This window comes from Rhineura floridana, chromosome 1 (genome assembly GCF_030035675.1).
Source record: "Rhineura floridana isolate rRhiFlo1 chromosome 1, rRhiFlo1.hap2, whole genome shotgun sequence".
NCBI lineage: Eukaryota > Metazoa > Chordata > Lepidosauria > Squamata > Rhineuridae > Rhineura > Rhineura floridana.
The window spans coordinates 149754854-149777396 of NC_084480.1; the positions used below are offsets into that span (position 1 = coordinate 149754854).

General features: G+C 44.8%; 1 protein-coding gene and 1 non-coding gene across 5 annotated transcripts in view; both read left to right on the plus strand.

Annotated features, from left to right (window-relative positions):
- CHD4 (chromodomain helicase DNA binding protein 4) overlaps positions 1–20656 on the plus strand; it is a 29655-nt gene extending 8999 nt beyond the window's left edge. For 3 of the 4 annotated variants that reach the window (XM_061637266.1, XM_061637257.1, XM_061637288.1), the window contains exons 11-40: positions 58–261; positions 357–562; positions 950–1081; positions 3054–3150; positions 4057–4248; positions 4347–4547; positions 4722–4859; positions 5118–5239; positions 5347–5520; positions 5854–5995; positions 6572–6703; positions 6824–6941; positions 7853–7977; positions 8644–8908; positions 9013–9185; positions 9378–9558; positions 9650–9736; positions 10148–10236; positions 10373–10506; positions 10785–10929; positions 11416–11581; positions 11876–11994; positions 12389–12515; positions 12689–12766; positions 12866–13003; positions 13095–13203; positions 14088–14220; positions 15217–15412; positions 19830–20005; positions 20154–20656. In XM_061637266.1, the coding sequence (XP_061493250.1) occupies positions 58–261; positions 357–562; positions 950–1081; positions 3054–3150; positions 4057–4248; positions 4347–4547; positions 4722–4859; positions 5118–5239; positions 5347–5520; positions 5854–5995; positions 6572–6703; positions 6824–6941; positions 7853–7977; positions 8644–8908; positions 9013–9185; positions 9378–9558; positions 9650–9736; positions 10148–10236; positions 10373–10506; positions 10785–10929; positions 11416–11581; positions 11876–11994; positions 12389–12515; positions 12689–12766; positions 12866–13003; positions 13095–13203; positions 14088–14220; positions 15217–15412; positions 19830–20005; positions 20154–20171 (4317 nt within the window). In that variant the 3' untranslated portion in view covers positions 20172–20656. The remainder of the gene's footprint in view (positions 1–57; positions 262–356; positions 563–949; positions 1082–3053; positions 3151–4056; positions 4249–4346; positions 4548–4721; positions 4860–5117; positions 5240–5346; positions 5521–5853; positions 5996–6571; positions 6704–6823; positions 6942–7852; positions 7978–8643; positions 8909–9012; positions 9186–9377; positions 9559–9649; positions 9737–10147; positions 10237–10372; positions 10507–10784; positions 10930–11415; positions 11582–11875; positions 11995–12388; positions 12516–12688; positions 12767–12865; positions 13004–13094; positions 13204–14087; positions 14221–15216; positions 15413–19829; positions 20006–20153) is intronic. The other variant, XM_061637277.1, reaches the window with a different exon arrangement.
- Positions 11620–11753, plus strand: LOC133375998 (small Cajal body-specific RNA 11). The gene has a single exon (XR_009760381.1). It is a non-coding gene; the product is annotated as a small Cajal body-specific RNA 11 (non-coding RNA).
- Positions 20657–22543: the final 1887 nt, after the last annotated feature.

Here is a 22543-nt window from a genome sequence, read left to right on the forward strand (position 1 = left end):
AGGGAAAAAAAGTTTTGAAGGAGAGTGATTTCCAATGCCTTTGCTTACCTCCTCCAGTGCCCACCTCTGAAGGGTAAGGTGCAGAAGATCTTGACTTGGAAGTGGGGACAGCCCCCACTACCCACACCGGTGCCCCGACCAGCTGATGCAGACCCAAATGCACCTTCTCCTAAGCCTCTGGAGGGAAGACCTGAGCGACAGTTCTTTGTCAAGTGGCAGGGCATGTCCTACTGGCACTGCTCCTGGGTTTCTGAGCTGCAGGTAAGCAAAAGGGGCCGTAACTAAGAGCAGAGCAAAGAAGTTGACTAACCCCCCCATACTAAGATGGTACGTAACTGCATCTGCTTACATCCCAGCTGGAGCTGCATTGCCAGGTAATGTTTCGCAATTACCAGCGTAAGAATGATATGGATGAACCTCCTTCAGGAGACTTTGGGGGAGAAGAAGAGAAGAGCCGTAAACGTAAAAACAAGGACCCCAAGTTTGCAGAGATGGAAGAGCGTTTTTACCGTTATGGGATCAAGCCAGAGTGGATGATGATCCATCGGATTCTCAACCATAGGTGAGGAAAGAGGTTGAGATTGCCTTAGTCTTTGAAATTTGAAGAGTTGGATATTCCTAATATAAAAGTGGCCCTGAAAGGTCTCAAAAGGGAGAAATTGTAGCCAAGGGGTTGTAAAGACACGCATACCTTTATATATAGTTCTTTCACACTCAACACAAACATGTAAAAATAATATAAAGTCAGCAATACCAATAAAGATAAACTCAGTAAGAACCAAGTTGACCAAACACCCAACTTGACCTCCCCATCTGTGCCTGCTGTGGTTCCAATCAGTAATTTGCTATCTTATGAAAAAAGCAGGAATAAGAGACCTAGTTCTCATCTTTATACTTCTTTACATAGCTTTAATGAACATCACAGTCAGTCTGTCTGTCTTTCCTGTAGTGTGGATAAGAAAGGGAATGTTCACTACCTTATTAAATGGAGGGATCTCCCGTATGACCAGGCTTCTTGGGAGAATGAGGAGGCAGAAATACAGGATTATGACATCTACAAGCAAGCATACTGGAATCACAGGTGAGCGTGGATTTCATTCTTTATTGAACAGCAGGCAGATGAGAAAAGCCCACTTATTGGTCCCCTATTATTTATTTATTTGATTTATATCCCACCCTTCCTCCCAGTAAGTGCTCAGGGTGGCAAACAAAAGCACTAAAAACACTTTAAAACATCATAAAAACAGACTTTAAAACATTCTTAAACATATTAAAACAAAACATCTGTAAAATATATATTTTTTAAAAGCTTTACAAACATTTTCTTAAAAAGCTTTAAAAATGTATTAAAAAGCAATTCCAACATAGACGAAGACTGGGATAAGATCTCTACTTAAAAGATTTGTTGAAAGAGGAAGGTATTCAGTAGGCGCCAAAAAGATAACACAGATGGCGCCTGTCTGATATTTAAGGGGAGGGAATTCCAAAGGGTGGGTGCTACTACACTAAAGGTCAGTTTCCTATGTTGTGCGGAGCGGACCTCCTGATAAGATGGTATCTGCAGGAGGCCTTCACCTGCAGAGCTCAGTGATCAATGGGGTAAGATGGTCTTTCAGGTATCCTGTTCCCAAGCTATATAGGGCTTCGTACACCAGAACCAGTATCTTGAACTTAGCCCAGCAGCTAATAGGTAGCCAGTGCAATTCATTAAACAGCAGAATGACATGTTGGCGATACCCTGCCCCAGTGAGCAGTCTCACTGCTGCATTTTGCACCAGCTGCAGCTTCTGGACCAACCTCACATAGAGTGTATTACAGAAATCCAGCCTGGAGGTTACTGGTGCATGGACAACAGTTGTCAGGCTAGCCTGGTCCAGAAACAGCTGCAGCTGGTAAAAGACACTCTTTAACCACTGAGGTCACCTGGGCCTCTGGCGACAAAGATGGATCCAGGAGCACCCCCAGACTACGGACCTGTTCTTTCAGAGGGAGTATGACCCCATCCAAAGCAGGCAACTGACCAATTATCTGAACTGTGGAACCGCCAACCCACAGTGCCTCTGTCTTGCTACGATTCAGACTCAGTTTACTGGCCTTTATCTAGCCCACCACCGAGTCCAGGCAGGGGTCCACGGCTTGCACGGTCTCTCCCGATTCAGATGTTACATAGAGCTGGGTATCGTCAGCATACTGCTCACACCTTGCCCCAAATCTCTTGATGACTGATTCAAGGGCTTCATGTTGATGTTAAACAGCATAGGGAACAAGATGGTACCCTGCGGCACCCCACAGCACAACTGCCAAGGAGCCAAAAGACAATTGCCCAATGCTATTCTCTGAAAACAACCCTGGAGATAGGATCAGAACCACTGTAAAACAGTGCCTCCAATACCCATCTCACCAAGTCGGCCCAGAAGGATACCATGGTCAATGGTATCAAAAGCCACCGAGAGTCAAGTGAAAGTAACAGGATCGCAGTCCCCTGTCCTTCTCCCGATAGAGGTCATCCATCAGGGTGACCAAGGCAGATTCAGTCCCATAACCAGGCCTGAACCCAGACTGGAATGGATCAAGATAATCTGTTTCATCCAAGAGTACTTGCAATCGCTGCGCCACAACCCTCTCGATCACCTTCCCTAAAAAGGGGTATTTGCAACTGGTCGGTAACAGTTGCAAACCAGTGGATCCAGAGTGGGCTTTTTCAGGAGTGGTCGGATCACCACCTCTTTCAGGGTGGCTGGAACCACTCCCTCCTGCAATGATGTGTTGACCACACCCTGGATCCACTTGATCAAACCGCCTCAGCGATCTTTAATAAGCCAAGAAAGGCAAGGGTTGAGAGGACGCATTGATGGCAGCATTGTTGAAAGCACCTTGTCCTGGTTTGGTAATAATAATGGAGCATAGTTATTTTAAGACTTTTTATAGCTTTTTCTCTGAAAGGATAGGGACTCTCTACTAGGTATTTCCTTTGGAAAGGAGTTTTGTTTCTCTTCCTCCTGCTCTTGTAGTAGTTCAGAGTCTTTTCAACCCGTGGCTCTTTTCTTGCACAGGGAATTGATGAGGGGCGAAGAAGGAAGACCTGGAAAAAAGATAAAGAAGGTGAAGTTGCGGAAACTAGAGAGGCCCCCAGAAACACCAACCGTGGATGTGAGTTACTAGCTTCACAGGATATGTGGATGGGTGGAGGCAAGAAAGGGAAACAACACAATAGTCCTGCAGTTTGTATGTTCAAGATGAGAGAGAACATGTTCTGTAGCTGAAGTGAAAGCTATATATTTCCAGTGCTCTTGACCACCATGGCAAGCCTTTGCAATTTCTATGCATTCTTTAGAAACTTGTCCCTGGACTAGTTTTGATGGTGCTAAGTAGTGGATGAAAGTGATGCCCCCTTGGGTAATATTTTCTGGGTTTTGTTTTGCTGAGGATGAAGGAGAGGTCCAATTCACCAGCCTTCTATGAACTTACTGCTCTACCAGGGTGAACTAGCCTTCACCAGAGCTGCTGCTGCTGCTACTACTAAATGTCTTGCATAGTATTAGAAGTCTACTAGGTCCTGTACAGAATACAGAATTTACACCATTCCTGCTGGACAAAATCACTCTGACTTTGCAAAGGAAGCATCAAGCTTCCTTTTGGTTCTGTCTGTTCCTGTCCCTCTCCTAATGCTTGCCTACTTTCCCCCTTTCCCCCTCCTTACTAAACAAATTTCACATAGGAGTTTGAATAAAGTAAAGCTTACCTATGAGATGGTTGTATGTACTTCACACCACCACATGCAACAGTATGCACACATGAGGCACATGGTTAAGGCTATGCAAAACTGGCCTGCTGATGTCCTATTTTAACCAGGTTATACATGCTCATAGAGCCTTGCTTGGGTAAGGGTTTTTCTTAATTTTAAACATATGTTATGCAATGTTAATTGTGAGAGGTAGAGAAAACAAGCTTGTTGTCCTGGTCCTGAAGTGGGACTTTGCATGTTACCCAATCTTTGTCTAATACCAACAGAGGCAGAAATGAAACATTTTCAGTTGATTCTCTATATCTCTGCAGCCAACAGTGAAATATGATAGACAGCCTGATTACTTGGATGTGACTGGAGGAACCCTGCATCCTTATCAGCTGGAAGGCCTGAACTGGCTTCGTTTCTCCTGGGCCCAAGGCACAGACACCATCCTGGCAGATGAAATGGGTCTGGGAAAGACTGTACAGACAGCGGTGTTTCTGTACTCCCTTTACAAAGAGGTGAGGTTCCAACAGATCTTGATGTGTATGTGTATATAAATATATTCCAGAAGTCTGTTTTCTGCTGTCTTAACATCAGGGGTTTTATCTGACTATAGGGGCATTCTAAAGGACCTTTCTTGGTAAGCGCACCATTGTCCACTATCATCAACTGGGAGAGAGAATTTGAGATGTGGGCCCCAGACATGTATGTGGTAACTTATGTCGGTGACAAGGACAGCCGAGCCATTATCCGTGAGAATGAATTTTCCTTTGAAGATAACGCTATCCGTGGGGGAAAGAAGGCCTCCAGGATGAAGGTATTATGGTAGACTAACTTGAGTTAGTGCCTGTTCTGAGAACTTGGTGATGTTGCAGGTTCCTGAGTGAATCCTTGAATGTCAATTAATCTTAGATGATGGAAATACGGATTTTTGTGAGTCTGGTTCTGGCTTCTGTTCATTTCCATAATGTGTGAATTCTGTTCCTTGCAGAAAGAGGCATCTGTGAAATTCCATGTGTTGCTCACTTCCTATGAGTTGATCACTATTGATATGGCCATTCTAGGCTCCATTGACTGGGCCTGCCTTGTAGTGGATGAAGCACACAGACTAAAGAATAACCAGTCAAAGGTAGGGAGAAATTCAGGAAGCTTTGTTAACCCTCAAGAATAGCTTGGTGTTTGTTGGGCAGCTTTTGCTTATTTTCTGTGCTATTACTACACTGCATATTCTTTAATTGTTGGGTTATTGTAACTTTACAAAAGCTGGGAACTTGTTTTGAGAGTGGAGACTTGTCATCTTGGGTACAGTTCTGTATATTTGGAGATGTGTGGCAGTGAATCAGATGATCCTGGATCTCATCTCTTTCTCTTCCCACCCCCCCTTTAGTTTTTCCGGGTGCTGAATGGCTACTCTCTTCAGCATAAGCTGTTGCTCACCGGGACTCCTCTGCAGAACAATCTGGAGGAGTTGTTCCACCTGCTTAATTTCTTGACACCAGAAAGATTTCAGTAAGTCCTTCAGTGTGCACTCACACACCGCTTGCCTGTTGGGTTGCAATTCCCATGTTTCTTTTTTCCCTCTTTCTTCCTGAGTGTCTGTCTGAATTCCCTCATAGCAACCTAGAGGGCTTTCTGGAGGAGTTTGCAGACATTGCCAAGGAGGATCAGATCAAAAAGCTTCATGATATGCTGGGCCCGCACATGCTGAGGCGCCTCAAGGCTGATGTCTTCAAGAACATGCCTTCCAAGACGGAGCTTATTGTCAGAGTGGAATTAAGCCCTATGCAGAAGTGAGTGTGGGAGGATAGTCACTTCTTCTACTGAACCTAGTTCATTTATTGAGTGCCCTAAAGTTAATATAGTTGAGCAGAGTACATGCCTCCTTTTTTATGCTTCAAGATGCTGAATTGCTAATATGTTCAGTTTCTTGTTGTCAGTCTGTCTCTCAGGCTGATCTGCTGCGTAAACTGGACTTGTACTGGTAGTCCTCCTGGGAGTGCAAGCAGGTGGGGGAATGAGAGGGGAGCTGTGCTTCAATAGGTAATTCTGGGGTAGAAGCTAAGCACTTGTAGCAGACCTAAGAAATAAGTAGTCAACAATGTTAAACAGTAATATTTTTACAGAAAGTACTACAAATATATCCTGACGAGGAACTTTGAGGCACTGAATGCCCGAGGTGGTGGCAACCAAGTTTCTCTGCTCAATGTAGTAATGGATCTGAAGAAATGCTGCAACCACCCCTATCTCTTTCCTGTAGCTGCCATGGTAAGCTCCACGTCCTCCCAGAATTTTCCTTGAAAACACCATTTGCGCTTTTAACTTAGTTGTCTGCATTGGGGAATGGGGCTGTTGTTCCGTCCCCTATTGTTCTGTTTACATCTTCGTCCATATCTTAAATCTGATACTTATGACCAAATTTACCGAGTGCAGCTATCACTTGAGAGCTTGGCTGTGTAAAAAAGATGCCACATTACAAGGCTGATAAGATAGTCACTGAAGGCAAGTTTATTGTTTGAGGACCACCTCAAAAGTCTGTGAGAGTTGGTCCAAAGTTGAAACTCTAATAAGTAATAGGTCTTATATTTCTTGCTATGCTGCCTCTTGTGGAACAACTGGCGTTTTCCTGCTAATGGTGAAGCAATAGGGCAGCTGAAAAAAGTAGGGCGAACTACTAGAGAGACATAGGCAAGAAAGACTTGAACTGTAGCAATACTTAAGGCTGCTAGAGTACCTGCCAGATAAGCTAACCTATCTGACGCTTGAGAATAATAAATGGCCAAGATAATCAAGTTTGAATAATATTTTCCCTCCCTCACCCTTTTCTATTGCTTTTTCATCCAGGAAGCACCAAAGATGCCCAATGGGATGTATGATGGTAGTGCCCTAATCCGGGCCTCCGGGAAGCTACTTCTGCTCCAGAAGATGTTGAAAAACCTCAAAGAGGGAGGTCACAGGGTGCTGATCTTCTCTCAGGTAACCAAGAGCAGCAGTATCTTGCTGTGACCAGGAGCTGTTCCAGATGGAAAGGGGTTAGCTGAATGCATTTTGTGTGTTTTTACTCCAGTTCATTTCTCTGTCCTTTTTTTTATAAAGATGACTAAAATGTTGGACCTGTTGGAAGATTTTCTGGAACACGAAGGATACAAGTATGAGAGAATTGATGGTGGGATCACAGGAAATATGCGCCAGGAAGCCATTGATCGTTTCAATGGTATGATGTGACAGAATACCTAGCATACTTGATTATCCTTGGCAGGTATTAGGGCATTTCCCCCCCCAAACTGGCTGAGAAATCAATTTACTGTTTATAATTGTGCAAACTGCAGCGGCAAGATTGGCAACAGGGACCAGACGGTTCAAACATATAAAACCGATTCTGGCCGGCTTGCAGTGGCTGCCTGTATGTTTCCGAGCTCAATTCAAGGTGCTGGTTTTAACCTAAAAAGCCTTACCCAGCTTAGGACCACAATACCTGATGGAATGCTTCTCCCAACACGAACCCACCCGTACACTACGCTCAACATCCAAGGCCCTCCTCCAGGTGCCTACTCCGAGTGAAGCTGGGAGTCTGGCAGTAAGGGAGAGGGCCTTCTCAGTGGTGGCCCCAAATTATGGAACGATCTTTCTGACAAGGTGCGCCTGGTGCCAACACTTACCTTTTTAGCGCCAGGTCAAGACTTTCCTCTTCTCCCAGGCATTTTAGCATGTGTTTTTAAATTGCTTTTTAAAAATGTGTTTTTAAATTTGTATATTTGTTTTTAATGTTTTTAATTGTTGTAAACCGCCCAGAGAGCTTCGGCTATGGGGCTGTATACAAATGCAATAAATACATACATACATACATACCAAAGGGGTAGTTGGGTTATAGTCTGAGGTGCCAAAAGACTATGGGTTTTTTTGCTGCCACAAATTTATTGCAGCATAAGTTTCCATGGTCTACAGTCCACTTCACCATCTAATGAACTGTGGTCCATGAAAGTTTATGCCATGTATTTAACTAAGGATTCTTTGTGATTACCCTTTATAATAGCCTGGTCTATTTGGAAAACATTGTGAAAATGAAGAACTGGGTATTCCAAGCCTATGATATCTGACAGTGTCTTGTCTCATTTATCTCTCTAGCTCCTGGTGCTCCACAGTTCTGTTTTCTACTTTCCACAAGAGCTGGGGGGCTTGGCATCAACCTTGCCACTGCTGACACTGTGATAATCTATGACTCTGACTGGAATCCACACAATGATATTCAGGTGAGTTTGAACAACAAAATAAAAATCTCCCAAGATAGAATCTCAAAAGACAGGGGCTTGTTTTGCATGTGGCACTACTAAACTATAGTTTAGTATTTCAGGGACAACCTGCAGTGAGCTTTGGCTGTGTGTTCTTCCCATTGCTTCTCCTCCTCCAGTGCAGGTGTGAGGAGGAATCTGGAAGCATCCACTTCCATTTTAAAGTAACCCTAGTTTAGCACTCACATCCAAACCCCAAACTCTGGTTCATCTTGGGTGTGGCTAGTAAAACCCACCAGTTCATAAACTCTGGCCCTTCTTGAAAGTGATGAATTCACCAGGTGCACTCTAAGTGAAAGCATGCTCTGGGTCTCTGAGGGTCTTATTTATAAGGAATAACTTTACAAGGGGTTTGGATGACATGGCAAGCTGCATTTAGTGTAAAATGGAAGTGAAACCTTTCAGATTCCTCCTTGCCATGGGGAGTGTGAGAACCCAAAGCTCACCTGGGCTCCTCGTTCTTATAATCCTAAACTGTAGTTTGTCATGGCTTGGCTGCAGTGCTAATGTGTTGGGGAGGATGAAAATATGTCTGCTTTGGGAAGGCAAGGAAATTGAAGTATCTAGACAAAAGGGGGAATTTAATGAATCATGAAAAACTGGAAAAATATATTTTCTCTCCATTAGGCCTTCAGCCGAGCTCATAGAATTGGGCAAAACAAGAAGGTGATGATTTACCGCTTTGTCACACGAGCGTCTGTGGAAGAACGGATCACGCAGGTGGCAAAGAAAAAAATGATGCTGACCCATTTGGTTGTGAGGCCAGGGCTAGGCTCCAAGACTGGTTCTATGTCTAAACAGGAACTGGATGACATCCTCAAGTTTGGTACCGAAGAGCTTTTCAAAGATGAAGCCACTGAAGGTGGCAAGAATCTACGTAATGTGACACAATGTGAGTGAAGTAGTTAACTTTCCTTTGGCTGTAGTTTCTGCTTTGCCTTCTTTTCAGCTGCCCAAGAGCCCCTCAGTGACACCAAGCCTGTGCTTTTTCTCCAGGTGATATCAAGGAAGGTGAGGACGGCAGTGTCATCCATTATGATGACAAGGCAATTGAACGTCTGCTGGACCGGAACCAGGATGAGACTGAGGATGCTGAGCTTCAAGGCATGAATGAGTACCTGAGCTCCTTCAAGGTGGCCCAGTATGTGGTGCGTGAAGAGGAAATGGGGGTAAGTGTGAACTGACTACCTCTTGATTCTTTTGTTCCTTTGTGCAAAGGCATTGATTGCTGGTGGCCAAATTAAAGCTTCAGTCCTAAACATACTTGCTAAGGCATAAGCTTTACTGAAGGCACTGGGATTTCTGAGTAAAGATGTTTAGGATTGCACTGTTACCCTTAATTTCTAATGCTTCTGTGACAGGAAGAAGAGGAGGTTGAACGGGAGATTATCAAACAAGAAGAGTCAGTGGATCCAGACTATTGGGAAAAGCTGCTTCGTCACCATTATGAGCAGCAGCAGGAAGATCTTGCCAGAAATCTAGGAAAGGGCAAGCGGATCCGCAAGCAGGTCAACTACAATGATGGCTCACAGGAAGACAGAGGTGTGTGTGTGTGAAGATGATGGGGTGAAGTGGCTTTAAAAAGGTTGGCTTTTCTCAGGTGACTTACTTGGGCATTCGTTTATCTTTCCAGACTGGCAGGATGACCAGTCAGATAATCAGTCTGATTACTCTGTAGCTTCTGAGGAAGGGGATGAAGATTTTGATGAGCGGTCAGAAGGTATGTTGAGGTGCTGTGTGTTACACTCTTTGATTCTGGGAGAGCATAATGAGAAGATAGCTAAGCAAAAGGAAATGCTGCAAGCCAGTGTGGTGTAGTGGGTAGTGTTGGACCAGAACTAGAGAAATCCACATTCAAATCCCCACTTAGTCATAAAGATTGTCAGATGACCTTGGACCAGTCATGATATCTTGGCCTAACATATTTTACAGGGCTGCTGGGGGGGGGGGCAATCGGAAGAGCTGGGAGAGAAACATACTGTCCTGAACTCCTTCGAGAAAAGGCAAAGTGCAAATTGAATAAGTGAAACAGGGTGGAAGGTTTTTTTATATACTTTCCCTTGCAAATTCCAATTTAATATGCTCCCCTATCTTAAAGTTGTGCTTCTCCTCCCCTTTTTTGTGTCACCAGCTGCTCGCCGGCCTAGTCGAAAAGGCTTAAGGAATGACAAAGACAAGCCCTTACCCCCACTTCTCGCTCGTGTAGGAGGCAACATTGAGGTAATTCTTAATATGTCATGCTGAGTTTTATACTAAATAAAATTGGATCCTTTGTGGAATCCCTGAGACCCTGCTTGGGAGCAGCTGCTGCTGTATTCACATTTTATAATCTCCTGACCTGGTTTCACTGTTTCAGGTTCTGGGCTTCAATGCTCGCCAGCGGAAGGCCTTCCTTAATGCTATCATGCGCTATGGGATGCCACCTCAGGATGCCTTTACTACCCAGTGGCTGGTGCGGGACCTCCGTGGGAAGTCAGAAAAGGAGTTTAAGTGAGTCTGGTGCGCAGGATGGAGGAATGATTTTTAAAACCTCATACAAAGGAGTGGAATGATGGTAACAAATTCGGCTTAGCCATCACAGTGGCAGGAAGGAGAAGTGATAGAATTTGACAAGCAGTGTCTGAAGATTAAGGCCATGGGAACCAAGCCAATTTGGTGGTCAAGAACTTTCACACAGATTATTTTGGGTGTTGCTGGGCAATAACTTGCATTGAGGATTTGTGTGGCGATGGCACTACTAGTGTTAAAGGCTTCCTTTCCTTCCTCAGGGCTTACGTCTCTCTCTTCATGCGTCACTTGTGCGAGCCAGGAGCAGATGGTGCAGAAACATTTGCTGATGGTGTCCCACGTGAGGGCCTGTCTCGACAGCATGTTCTCACACGAATAGGGGTCATGTCTCTTATACGCAAGAAGGTGGGTTTTAAAACTGTCTTTCTAGTCTGGATGGGTCCTTAGCCCCTTTTATTTATTTATTTATTTTATAAGCTGCACTTCTTATAGAGTACATCAGAGTGGCTTACACATATGAAGACATAATACAATTTAAAAACAATAAAAACTAAAAGCATCAATAATCCTGTGTTGGTTGCGGGAGGGGGAGGATCATGTTAAAAGGCCTTCTTATCAGTTTTCAAGAGATGCTTGAAAGAAAGAAGGGATGGTTCCTGCCAAACTTCTATTGGTAGGGAGTTCCACAGGGCAGGGCCTATCACACTAAAGGCTCAGTCCTTAGTGGAGGCCATCCAAACCTAAGGGGCATGGGGATTATATGAATGGGATGGACTGAAATGGTGATCTCTTTGCCTCCCAACCTGTCTTTTTCAGAAAGATACTGATACTTTTAATTGGTTCTAACTTTGAAGAACTAAAAAAGATTTTTCATGACTTTTCCCCTCTTAGGTGCAAGAGTTTGAGCATGTGAATGGGCGCTGGAGTATGCCGGAACTAGCAGAGATAGAGGAGAACAAGAAGCTTTTGCAGCCCAGCTCACCTTCCCCCAAAACCCCAACTCCCTCTACACCAGGAGACACGCAGCCTAATACCCCTGCCCCTGTTCCCCCAGTTGGTGAGAACCTTGAGTTTGTGTCTTTTCTTTTAAGAGTCCTGTCCAGCCTTCAATTTTTGCTCCTCTTTCCAGCTGTGATAGAGGGCTTGGGGCGGACGCAGATCAAACCAACTCTTAATTTAGGAGGGCTTCTTGGAGCATTGAGTAGCTCTCAAAGGCACAAGAGGACATCAGTGTGGACTGTTTGTATGGGAGGAGGGTTATGCCAGAGGCTCAGAGATCAGATATAGAGAGCCTGTCTCAGTTTCAAGTGGAAGAGGTTGCTGAAAATGTCTCCCATGCTGTGATTTATAGAGGAGGTAGTGAAAGTAGAAGAGGGAGCGAGTACCAAGGATCCAGGGGAGCCCACAGAACCTGAGAAAGAGACCACTCCCACTGCTGCTTCCACTGCTGAAAATGAAGTCCCAGTTGAGGTGAGTGTCGAGGGTTTTCTTCACGATGTTAAGAATATTAATTCCTTCTCCTGATTGTCTGAAGATTTTGCTGATGATGGCAATTCTTCAGCTTTTACACGCTGTTATTATCTGCTCGTTTTGTCTCCCTTGTCACTGGGAGGAAGGAAATATGGCTTTTAACCACTTACTTTTCCATGCTTAATTCAGGATTCCGAATATAGACATTTGCTTCAAACAGACTTATCTTTTAAAATACAAAACTCCATAAAGCTGTGTACATGGATGAGAGAGCCATCTGTTCTTGTGGCTGGACTTACTGTGAAATCTGCTGGTGGTGGTGGGTTGGTTCAGTTTCTTACACTCCACCAAGTACAGACTTTTTCCCTTCTTTTTGTCTCTTTTCCCCACACAGCAGGGTCCCCCGCCAACAGAGACCCACTCACAGGAGGATAAATCCCCTGTGAATGCTGTGGATACTGAAGAGAAGAAACCAGAAGAACCAGAAGTGAAAGAGGAGCCAATGGAAACAGAAAGCAAAGGTAAGGATGTAACTCACTTGATACATGTATAAGATAGGTGAAATTCCATGGGGCTCTCTGGTATCAATGTAGATGGGCGTTCATAGGGCTTCCAAGATTAACCTGGTTGGGACTTGATTAGCAACTGCTCATGAGACTGGATTTTCAGTTTTTGAAACATTTCTCTCCTACAGCTGAGATAGAGAAGGTGGAGGAGAAGACTCCTGCAGAGCCAACCACTGAACCTCCAACAATTAACCTAGACGAGAAGGGTGAGTATTCTAGGCATGGATGGCATGCTGGAGTGGCCTTCGCTATATGTGGATATGGCAATCCAAAGTGTGACCAACAAGTTCTCTTTCCTTCTGCAGAAGAGAAGAAAGAAGATGAAAAGAAGGACGTAGTGATGCTGCAGAACGGGGAGACACTTAAAGAACCTTCTGATGATCGGCACAAGAAAGCCATGAAACAGCGGTTCATGTTCAACATTGCAGATGGAGGCTTCACTGGTACTGCTGGCTAAGACTGTAGTTTCTGCTTGTGGGAAGTGAGGCCTACTCAATTGTAAGAAGTGTTTTCTGACATCATTTCCTCTTGCAGAGTTGCACTCCCTGTGGCAAAATGAAGAGCGAGCGGCTACTGTTACCAAGAAGACTTATGAAATCTGGCACCGACGCCATGACTACTGGCTCCTGGCAGGGATCATAAAGTATCCTTTCTACAGCGTCTTCAGGATTAGTTCAGCCCTAGACTTTTAAAGTGGCCTCGTGCAAAGGGCTTCACTGGGCCCAAAGCTGCCTCTACAGTTTTGCCTGCATGCATTCACTGCATCTGCTTGTTACTTCATATTATATTCTCCCTCCAAGAAGCCTAGGGTATAGTACACAGGGTTACCTTGCTTAATCCTTGCAACAATTTTACAAGGTAGATTAGGATGAGAGTGACTTGCCCCAGCTTTGCACAATGTGATGGCTTGGCTGAACAGAGTTTGAAAACAGGTTTTCACATATCTGAAGTCAACAGTCCTAGTATGCATGCGTTCTGCACATTGCAGTCAATACATGCTGATATATACATATGCGCTCCCTTGCTTGCATTAACATACTATTTGCCTGTTAGCTTCTGGTGGATTTTCCCTGCTTTAGGCCTGCTGTAATTACTCCTGTTCCTATATCTTGCTCTCATTGACGGGTTTTTCTGCTCTGTCTGACAAGCCCCACTTGGCCATTGTAGGAGCTCCTTCCCCACAGAGAAGTGCTCTCTGCTGCAGGGAGGCTCTGCTCCAGCAAATTTTGTAGCAGTGGTTTGGCAGGAGGAGCAGTAAGATGGGGAAAGCTGACCTAAGGAAGGTGATTGTATTAGGGCCTGCTTCGTGGATCTGGGACTATGGAGACCTGACTTGGAGCTTGGTATGTAACTTGCATCTTTTGAAAAATCTCTTGCGGGTATTTTCCCCTTTTTAAAAAGAACACTATCCCATGACTAAGTCTTAATCTCGCCATTAAGACTCTCGGTGATAAGTGTGAACAGCAATATCAGTTGCTGAGACAGTGCTTTTCCAACGTTATTTCTTCTGAGCTTGGCCAACTTCAGCCATGGTTATGCTCGCTGGCAAGATATCCAGAATGATCCTCGTTACGCCATCCTCAATGAACCTTTCAAGGGTGAAATGAACAGGGGCAACTTCCTGGAGATAAAGAACAAATTCTTGGCCAGGAGGTTTAAGGTGAGAACCTCTTCGTGGAACACAAACTCTTCTTAGTGGTGGCTTAAGTTGTCTCTGAAGGGCAGAGTAGCTTATTTTTGTCTAGGCTTTCCGATAAATTAAGAAAAGAGTACTCTGTAGAATGTGTAGTTGTGGATTTGTGATAAATGTTGTGAGGACGTGGCATTTAAACAGAAGAGAAAGTGAGTGGAGGTCTTCTTCTGTAGCTCCTCTTATGAAGAGAGTCTAATGAATTCACACTAGTTTATCTCTTCAGTAAGATAAGTCCGCTTTTTAAACACATGCAAGCATGTTTGTTATTGCACCTAACAAGGTTTTTTAAAAAATTGTTAAGAGGCTGAGTAGCCCCATCCTATCCACCTGTCTTGCCTCAGTCCTACCATTGGAATTGGGACCCTGTAGGTCCCAGTAGCACAGGAGTAAATATCAGAAAGCAACTAGCCTTTTAGCTCTCAGTCCCTCCAAACAGGATTTTGTGTATTCTGTTGCAGGTCAAGTTGCAGATGTCATGGGAAGGATTTTCTCTTGTACCTTTTTTAACTCATTAACACCAGTGTAAGCCTATGCTGCAGCTGGCATTGGCACTAGAGATTGGTTCTCTGTGGGCAGTATTTGCTACTGAGCTGTGGTTTCCTTTGGGTTTCAAGGGTGAATTGTGTGGCTTCTGCATGTAAGCCTAACCCCAGACAGACTGGAACTCTATGAGAGACCATGAGCTGTGGAACTGCCCCACATAGGCTTGCAATAAACATTTTGCGGTTGTATGTCATTTCTGAGGGAGTTTTGAGTACAGATGTGTTTCTTCTTATGACAACAGCATTGGTCTTCCTGGTACTGCATAAACATGTTGGGAGCGGAATGAGTAATGTGCGTGAATCCTGCAGAGGAAGCCCAGTAGCTCAAGTGAGAAAAGGCCTCCCTTCTATTGGGAGGAAACTTTGTAGCAATTTGAAGAGGTAAACTCAGACTCCTGTGTTTTTAAATGCTCTCTTGCAGCTGCTGGAACAGGCACTGGTGATTGAAGAGCAGCTAAGGAGAGCTGCCTACCTGAACATGTCAGAAGATCCATCCCACCCCTCTATGGCCCTCAATACCCGTTTTGCTGAGGTGGAGTGCCTAGCCGAGAGCCATCAGCATCTATCCAAGGAGTCTATGGCTGGAAACAAACCAGCCAACGCGGTGCTTCACAAAGGTGAGGAATCGGCAGGAGATCAAATGGAGTGAGGGCAGACTTCTGTTGTGTGCCACTGGCCCCTTCCCCCCTCCTCCCGCCTCCCTTCCTCCTCCCCACTGCCTGTGTTTTTCTAAATGTGCACCCTCTTTTCTCTCTTCAAGGGGGTGAGGGCAGCTAGTGTTGAGAAAAGCCCCTCCTCTGGGCCCAAAAGGCAGACTCCAATATTAAAATAAGAAGGAGGGGCTTGATTCCCTTACTCTCCCAATGTTTTCTGCCTTAGTTTTGGGAGGCAGAGAAGGTCCATCAGAGCTTGGTCATTCTGTAATCACAAAGCACTAAAAACCAAAACAAGGAAGCAGACAGAGCAGGAGATGGGACAGGGTTTATCAGATCAAACCCTGCTCAAGCCTACCTTGGCACTGGATCCGAAGGGGAATTCTCTGGCATTGTCAAAGCGAACGCACGTGGGCTACTCCCATTCCACAGGTGCATCTCCAGTACAGCCAAATATTGTAACATACATCTATTCACTAGCACAGGTTTCTCTTCTCTACATCCCTTATCTGGTGGAGAGGGGGCCATGCGAGTTGGCATAGTCTCCCTTCAGTGAAAGGGAATGAAGACAGCTGTGGAGATGCAGGAAGGTCAGGTAATTCCCAAGGAAGCCCCTCTATTGCAGCCCATTCTCTGGGGAAGATGCTTCTAGAGCTTGAGGTGACCATCATTGGTTTTTTGGGGGGAAGGATCAAGTCTCCTCACTTTACCCCCTTCTCTTCCCCACCCCCAGTTGAAGGGGAGAGAATTAACCCCCCTCCCCAACACACACACCTTTTTGTAGTGGATCAAGATGACTCTTGTGTCCATTCCTAAAAAGCAAAAAGAAATGGACATGCATTTTTTCTGAGGAGCAGGAATCCCACTTTCCATGGTAGAAGTGAGAGTACTGATTTTTCTCACTCCTGCACCAGATGTAGAAGTGTAACTCCCCACTCAGATGTTGAGGGTGCAAGAGGTCCTGGGAGCTCTGATGCTCTAACATCTGCTCTAGGTCATTGTCCAAAAGGATAAGTACCATTTATAAGGCCCTTAGTAGATAATTTGAAGGAGGAAACAACTTCTGTTGGTTACTGAAGACATCCTACAAGACTGTGGACTCTTCCCAAGACACTTGCTATGATGACCTCACCGCCAAAGCACTGCTCCTGTCTGAAACAAAAAAGTTGCTGATAGACTACCACAGTTGCCAGTCTGGAGCTCACCTGTGGAAAAGGTTGGATTCCTCAGCTGTGACTCTAAGAAAATCTTCCACAGAGTGTCTTGTCACCAGAGCCACCTTTACATGGGTCAGTGAGATACTAGACAAAGATGGCTCAGAGAATCATACTGTGTCAGGTGGATATGTCTTTTGCTGACTCATCTTTGGACATCTATATAGGTAGGTAACAGATTCATGGCCTCCGAAAGGATTGTCTGAAGAAATCTGTTGCAACTGGAGTATAGGTGCCAAATATAAGACCTTCGGAGACTTGCTTTCATAGAAAGTGAAGACAAGCTTCAACTGTACAAAGGAATCTTTCAAACCACCTTGTTCTTTATGTCTTAAAATGAGTGTCAAGCCCATATGGCAACAAAAGCAGAAACAAGAGAGCCAAAACTAGTTGCTGCTGCTCAACATTCTGGAAGGAAGCTGAAGCTAAATTTATCTATTGTGCCTCCCCCTTGCCCAGTTTCCTGCAAGTTCCTAATGGTTGGAAGCCACCTGAAGGAATTTATGGACATCAGAAAAAAAACACTGCCAGTGGGTAATGGAATTGGTCTGCAGAAGCTATGCTTTGGAATTTGCCAAGAGGCCAAGACACCGATTTTTCTTGGCTCCCATATCCGGTAGTCCCTTCTAAACATTGGATTTCCAAAGTGATCCTTCATCTGCTGGAAATCGGCATTCAAACCAGTTCCTGTCCCAGAAAGGGGAAATAGGGTTGTCTCACACTCCTGAAAGAAAATAGCAAAACACAGTGGCTATCCTGGATATAAAGCACGGCAACCAGTTTGTGGTCAAGGTCTATATGATCCTTTCTTGGCTGAAACCATGCAGTCTTGCTCAGTCTCTTCCTGGCCTACCTTCACATTTCTGTTAAAAGCAGACAAGATAGAGGCTGTTCAGCTATAGGGCCTAATAATAGCAGTTCTGTGCCGATTGTTTTGGTCTTCCCCATGATCCTGGTGGTCTTAAGGCAGGAGGGATGACCTGCTTATCTGTTCTCCATCTTGGGGACAATGCCAGAGAGATGTAGCAACTACAATATAATTTATAATCAGCTGCATGGAAAGCTCGTTGGATTGATCTCTTGCTTTGCCACCAGAAAGTGAACATCTTCATAGAATGAGACTCTCTCCCAGTAGGCAGACTTCTGCAAGCATGCTAGTAACACTCCTCCGCTACTGTCCTAGGACACATCCCCACTATCCAGCAAACCTTGAAACTGATTTCATATATCTTTTCACTTATCTCCTTTGGGCAGGATTTCACTTACAGACCTTGCTATCAGAAATGCTGGTTGAAAACTGAGTGAACCTAGAGGTTGCACTTCTAAGAAATATTTAAATTAAAGGTAGCTATGTTGGCCCATAAGAAAAAAAATAAAATAGGTGCTTCAGGTGGTCATGTATATCCCATTATCTGACCTCTAAAATGTCCATTAAGGAGCCACAGTGCAAGGTGGTAATGAACAATGCCAGCCTCAGTGGCCATGGGGACTTGATCAGATAATAGAAAAGGGGGGGAAAGTCTTGGAGTTAAGGGTGATCATGGTGCCACTCCACTTTATGTATCTGACTCAGGGTGAGTCTGTCTTGGTGCCATACCCATCCTGATTCAAATCCTACTCAAAGTTGTTTGAAAAGACAGACATCTGGAGTCCATACAGATGGAACAATGGAAGAGAATCCCTAGTTTTCAAGTAGATTGGTTCAACCGAGTCCCTAAACCTATAGATCTTTGCCATAGTGACAATCAGATCTAGATCTTGCTCTCACCAATAAAAACCTATCCAAATTTGGTGCAAGGTTGGAGAGGAACAGAAATCACTGATGCAATCAAATCTGACTATATTACTTCTACCTCTTTGTCCAAAGACAATTCAGAAGATTCATCTATGTAGAAGTAATCCTCAGCAGCTGGCTGAAATGTCCATGGTGTTTGAATGTAGCGAGTGTCAGTAACCAACCTCTGGCCATCTTCCTACTGCAAAGTCCTACCATTCATCAAAGTCCAAAGATGATGTACCTAACTGCTTGGAGACAGAGTGGAACATATTTGGATCCCATCAATATTCCAGGGAAGCGATCCAGATGCCCTATCACTATGGCATTGCCTAGCTGATGCCATACGTTCTGTTGGCTAGAGGTCCTGAGGTTGCTGCGGGATGATCTGTTGTCTGGACTCAAACCAAACATTCTGTATAGGCAAGTCTCTGTTCTAACCAGCATTATGAGAGTTTCAGCTTCTACCTCTTAAACCGCTCACCAGAATCTTTTTATTTTTTTTATACTTGATTCACCATGATATACACATGATGCCTGCAGGGCTTTTGAGTACTTCATAGGCGGCATCCTGTTGATTAGGCAGGAGAGTTCTACCTGTCTCTACCAAGAAGTCTTTATAGGGCAAGAAAGTGTCTACAGCTTCCTTGTGATACTGGCTTCAGAAAAGCATCAGCCTAGCCAACTCTTCCAGCAACTTGCAGGTGGCCAAGAGTGTTGTTGCACATTTTGTAAGGGGTGCTATTTCCTCTCCATCCTTCTGGGAGAGCCCTCCACTCCTCTAAAAAGAGATATGCAAAACAGCCATATGGGCTTCAGGACACTGTGTGATAAACTTTTTGTCTAAGCTGAGGTGATCTTTGAACGACGGATCAACTTATATGACTGCGTACCTTTTAGAAGTGGCACCATAGGCTGGTTGCCAATTTCCTCTGTTTTTTTTAAACATCCTAATATTAGCTGTCCTCTTTTCTCCTGCCCTTCTCCAGGGCAGAGAAAAGGAAATTCTAGGCTTCCCTGTGAATTTCTGTTCTCCTCAAGGAAAGGTGGGCAGCTAGGTCCACTCTACGTACTACCATTCCATCTCGTGGCTCTTGAATATAACACATCCTTTTAGGAGGGCTGGTACCACCCCTTACAACTTGCTCTCTTCACAGAGATGCAGAAAACAGTCAAGTTTCCCTTTTTGGTTGTAGTTAGTTACGACTTGGGCATAGGAGCATTCTCAGTTTAAGTGTTTGGAGAGTAAGGGGGTGACCCATCTTTCTCAAATTCAAAACTGGAGTCTGCCTTCCTGGCCCCAGAGGAGAGGCCTTTCTCGAGACTAGCTGCCCCCCTCCTCTTAAGGAGATCAAATTCACAGGTAAGTCTAGAATTTCCTTTTCTCTTCCAGTGCTGAAGCAGCTGGAGGAGTTGCTGAGCGACATGAAGGCCGATGTGACGCGGCTGCCTGCCACAATTGCCCGCATTCCTCCAGTGGCTGTGCGTCTCCAGATGTCGGAGCGCAACATCCTCAGCCGCTTGGCAAACCGTAGCAGTGAACCTCCTCCACCGCCACCGCCCCAGCAGGTAAGCATCCAGACCTGCTGCCTTTCCCTCTCCACCCTAACCCTGGCCATGAACTGGAGGGAGGGGGCCCTTGGCGACTGCCCCAGGTGGGTGGGTTCTGCAGGATGTACACTATACTCAGTTTTTGCTTCTCTCTTTCTCTGCGTAGGTGGCTCAGCAGCAGTGAAATGCTTGCCCAGTGCTGACAACCCAGTGATTCGGCTAAAGTGACATATACATACCCTTGTTTGAATTCTGACCCCCTTCCCCTCTGCCTGGCACTCCTGATCAGAAGATGTCCTCTCTGCATAGGGGATATGGCTGGAGAGAGGAGGAAGTGCAATTCTCCATAAGCGGCCAGTTGCACTTGGATTGCACTGGGGTGATGGGGACATTGGATGGACTCTGTACATAGTGACTGGAGGCTGCAGCGCCACATCTGTTACACAGACCTGGCTGCAATGCTCATAATCTTGGCCCACTCTTCCTTGATTTTAATTTTATTTTGAGTTTGTTTACCAAGACGAGTGCAAGCAAAAGTCAGGACAGACACAGCTACCTCCATCGAGATCCTTTTAATACAAAAACTGACTGGACTTGTCCTCTGAAACAGCTGGAAAAAAGACAAAAAAATCTTGATAAAGTTGAAAATAAAGGTTTCCTTGTATTTTAGTTGGCTCTGTCCAAGTATTTGGGAGCTATGAGCTTTTCTCTATGCACAGTTTAATGTGCTTTCTGCCAGAAGCTACATGCCACAAGTGTAGTAGGCATGTAACTGTTTTTAGCTCGTGTAAGGTGAGCAAATCCCAGACTGGTCCAGGTTCTTAACAAATGCTGCTCCAGTTCAACTGGGGTTGAGACCTCTCAAAGGTCTAATCAAAATATATTTTGATTTTCCATGAAAAGCTGCTTTGTAAGTGCCGTAATTCAGCATTCTGCATCTACAGTGAGAGCAATACCTACTGGTCACCATCCTACAATAGCTTGCAGGCTTAGCTTTTTTTGTCTTGCTGTATCCCAACATAGCACGAGAAGGCCTGTAATTAGAAGTAGCAATCAAAATGTTCCCATGAACCCCATCTAAGCTCCCCCTTGTCAAAAGATCCAAATTGGCAGTGTTGATCTTTATGTGCTTTTGCTTGCCTAATTTTGTAGTCATTTGATGCCAGTGTGGTATTGTCAGGTCATGAAGTCTCAAAGCTTCCCATCTGTGTATTGTGGGCTTGTTTTGAGATTTGGGTTCAGAAGGACAGTACTTAATGACTTTTTTAAAAATCCAGCCTTGCTGATAAAAATTCTGTGTTTTCTTCTGGAAGCAGTTTTCTTTAATGGGGGCTTTACTATTCGCGTCATTAGGAATCACTTCACAAAATAAAGTACAAGCTTCTAAGTTGCTTCGTTACATGCTGGGAGCTATGCATAGCTGAGGGCAGGCATTCTATAAAAATGGTTAAGTAAATAAACAAATGAGAGCCAGTGTGGTGTAGTGGTTAAGATGTTGGACTAACCTGGGAGACCAGGGTTCGAATCTCCACATAGCCGTGAAGCTCACTGGGTGACCTCGGGCCAGTCACTGCTTCTCAGCCTCATGAAAACCCTATTCACAGGGTTGCCATAAGTCGGAATCGACTTCAAGGCAGTACTTTTTAAAAAAAATAAATACAGCATCTGGTTATCATTATGTCCTTAAAATTAGGTTGTGAAGAGATTGCCCGTGCAGAGGATTAGACAAATTCCTGAAGCATAAGGCTATGAATGGCTACTAGCCATGACAGTTATGCTCTGCCTCCACGGTTGTTAGGCAATACGCTTCTGAATACCAATTGCTGGAAACTGCAAGAGGGGAGAGTGCTCTTGCACTTGGGTCCTGTTCGCAGGCTTTCCATAGGCATCTGGTTTGCCACTGAGAACAGGATGCTGGACTAGATGGGCAATGGGCCCGATCCAGCTGGCTCTTGCGTTCTTAAGATACAACAGTAGTAGCGGATTAAAGGTAGATAGATCCAAGTGTTGAATATCCATATCTGAATAGTCCTAGGTGTGTTACTAGATTGAGACAGCCTGTAGCAGGCATCATTTCTGAAATGGAGTAAGCTCCCTTTGAACTCAGTGGAACTCTTACGCACTGGATCAGGCCACACAAATTCAGTCTATGTTGCTAAAAAAGGTAAAGGTGTCCCCGCACTTATAGTGCGAGTCGTTTCCGACTCTTAGGGTAAGGTCTTGTGACGTTTACTAGGCAGACCGTATATATGGGGTGGTTTTGCAAGTTCCTTCCCGGGTCTTTCTTTACCTCCCAGCGTATGCTGACGATGGATGGATGGAAGGCTGAGTGGACCTCGGCCCCTTTTACTGGAGATTCGATTTCCTTCTTCCGTTGGAACTGAACTCCGGCCGTGAGCAGAGCTTCAGCTGCGTTACCGCTGCTTACCACTCTGCGCCACGGAGGGTCTACGTTGCTAAGGGTAAATTATTACATTATGAACGGCTGACTATTTTGTCACCTATACGCATGGCGTATGGGTTATAAATTGAATGCAAGCTGACAATGCAAAGAAA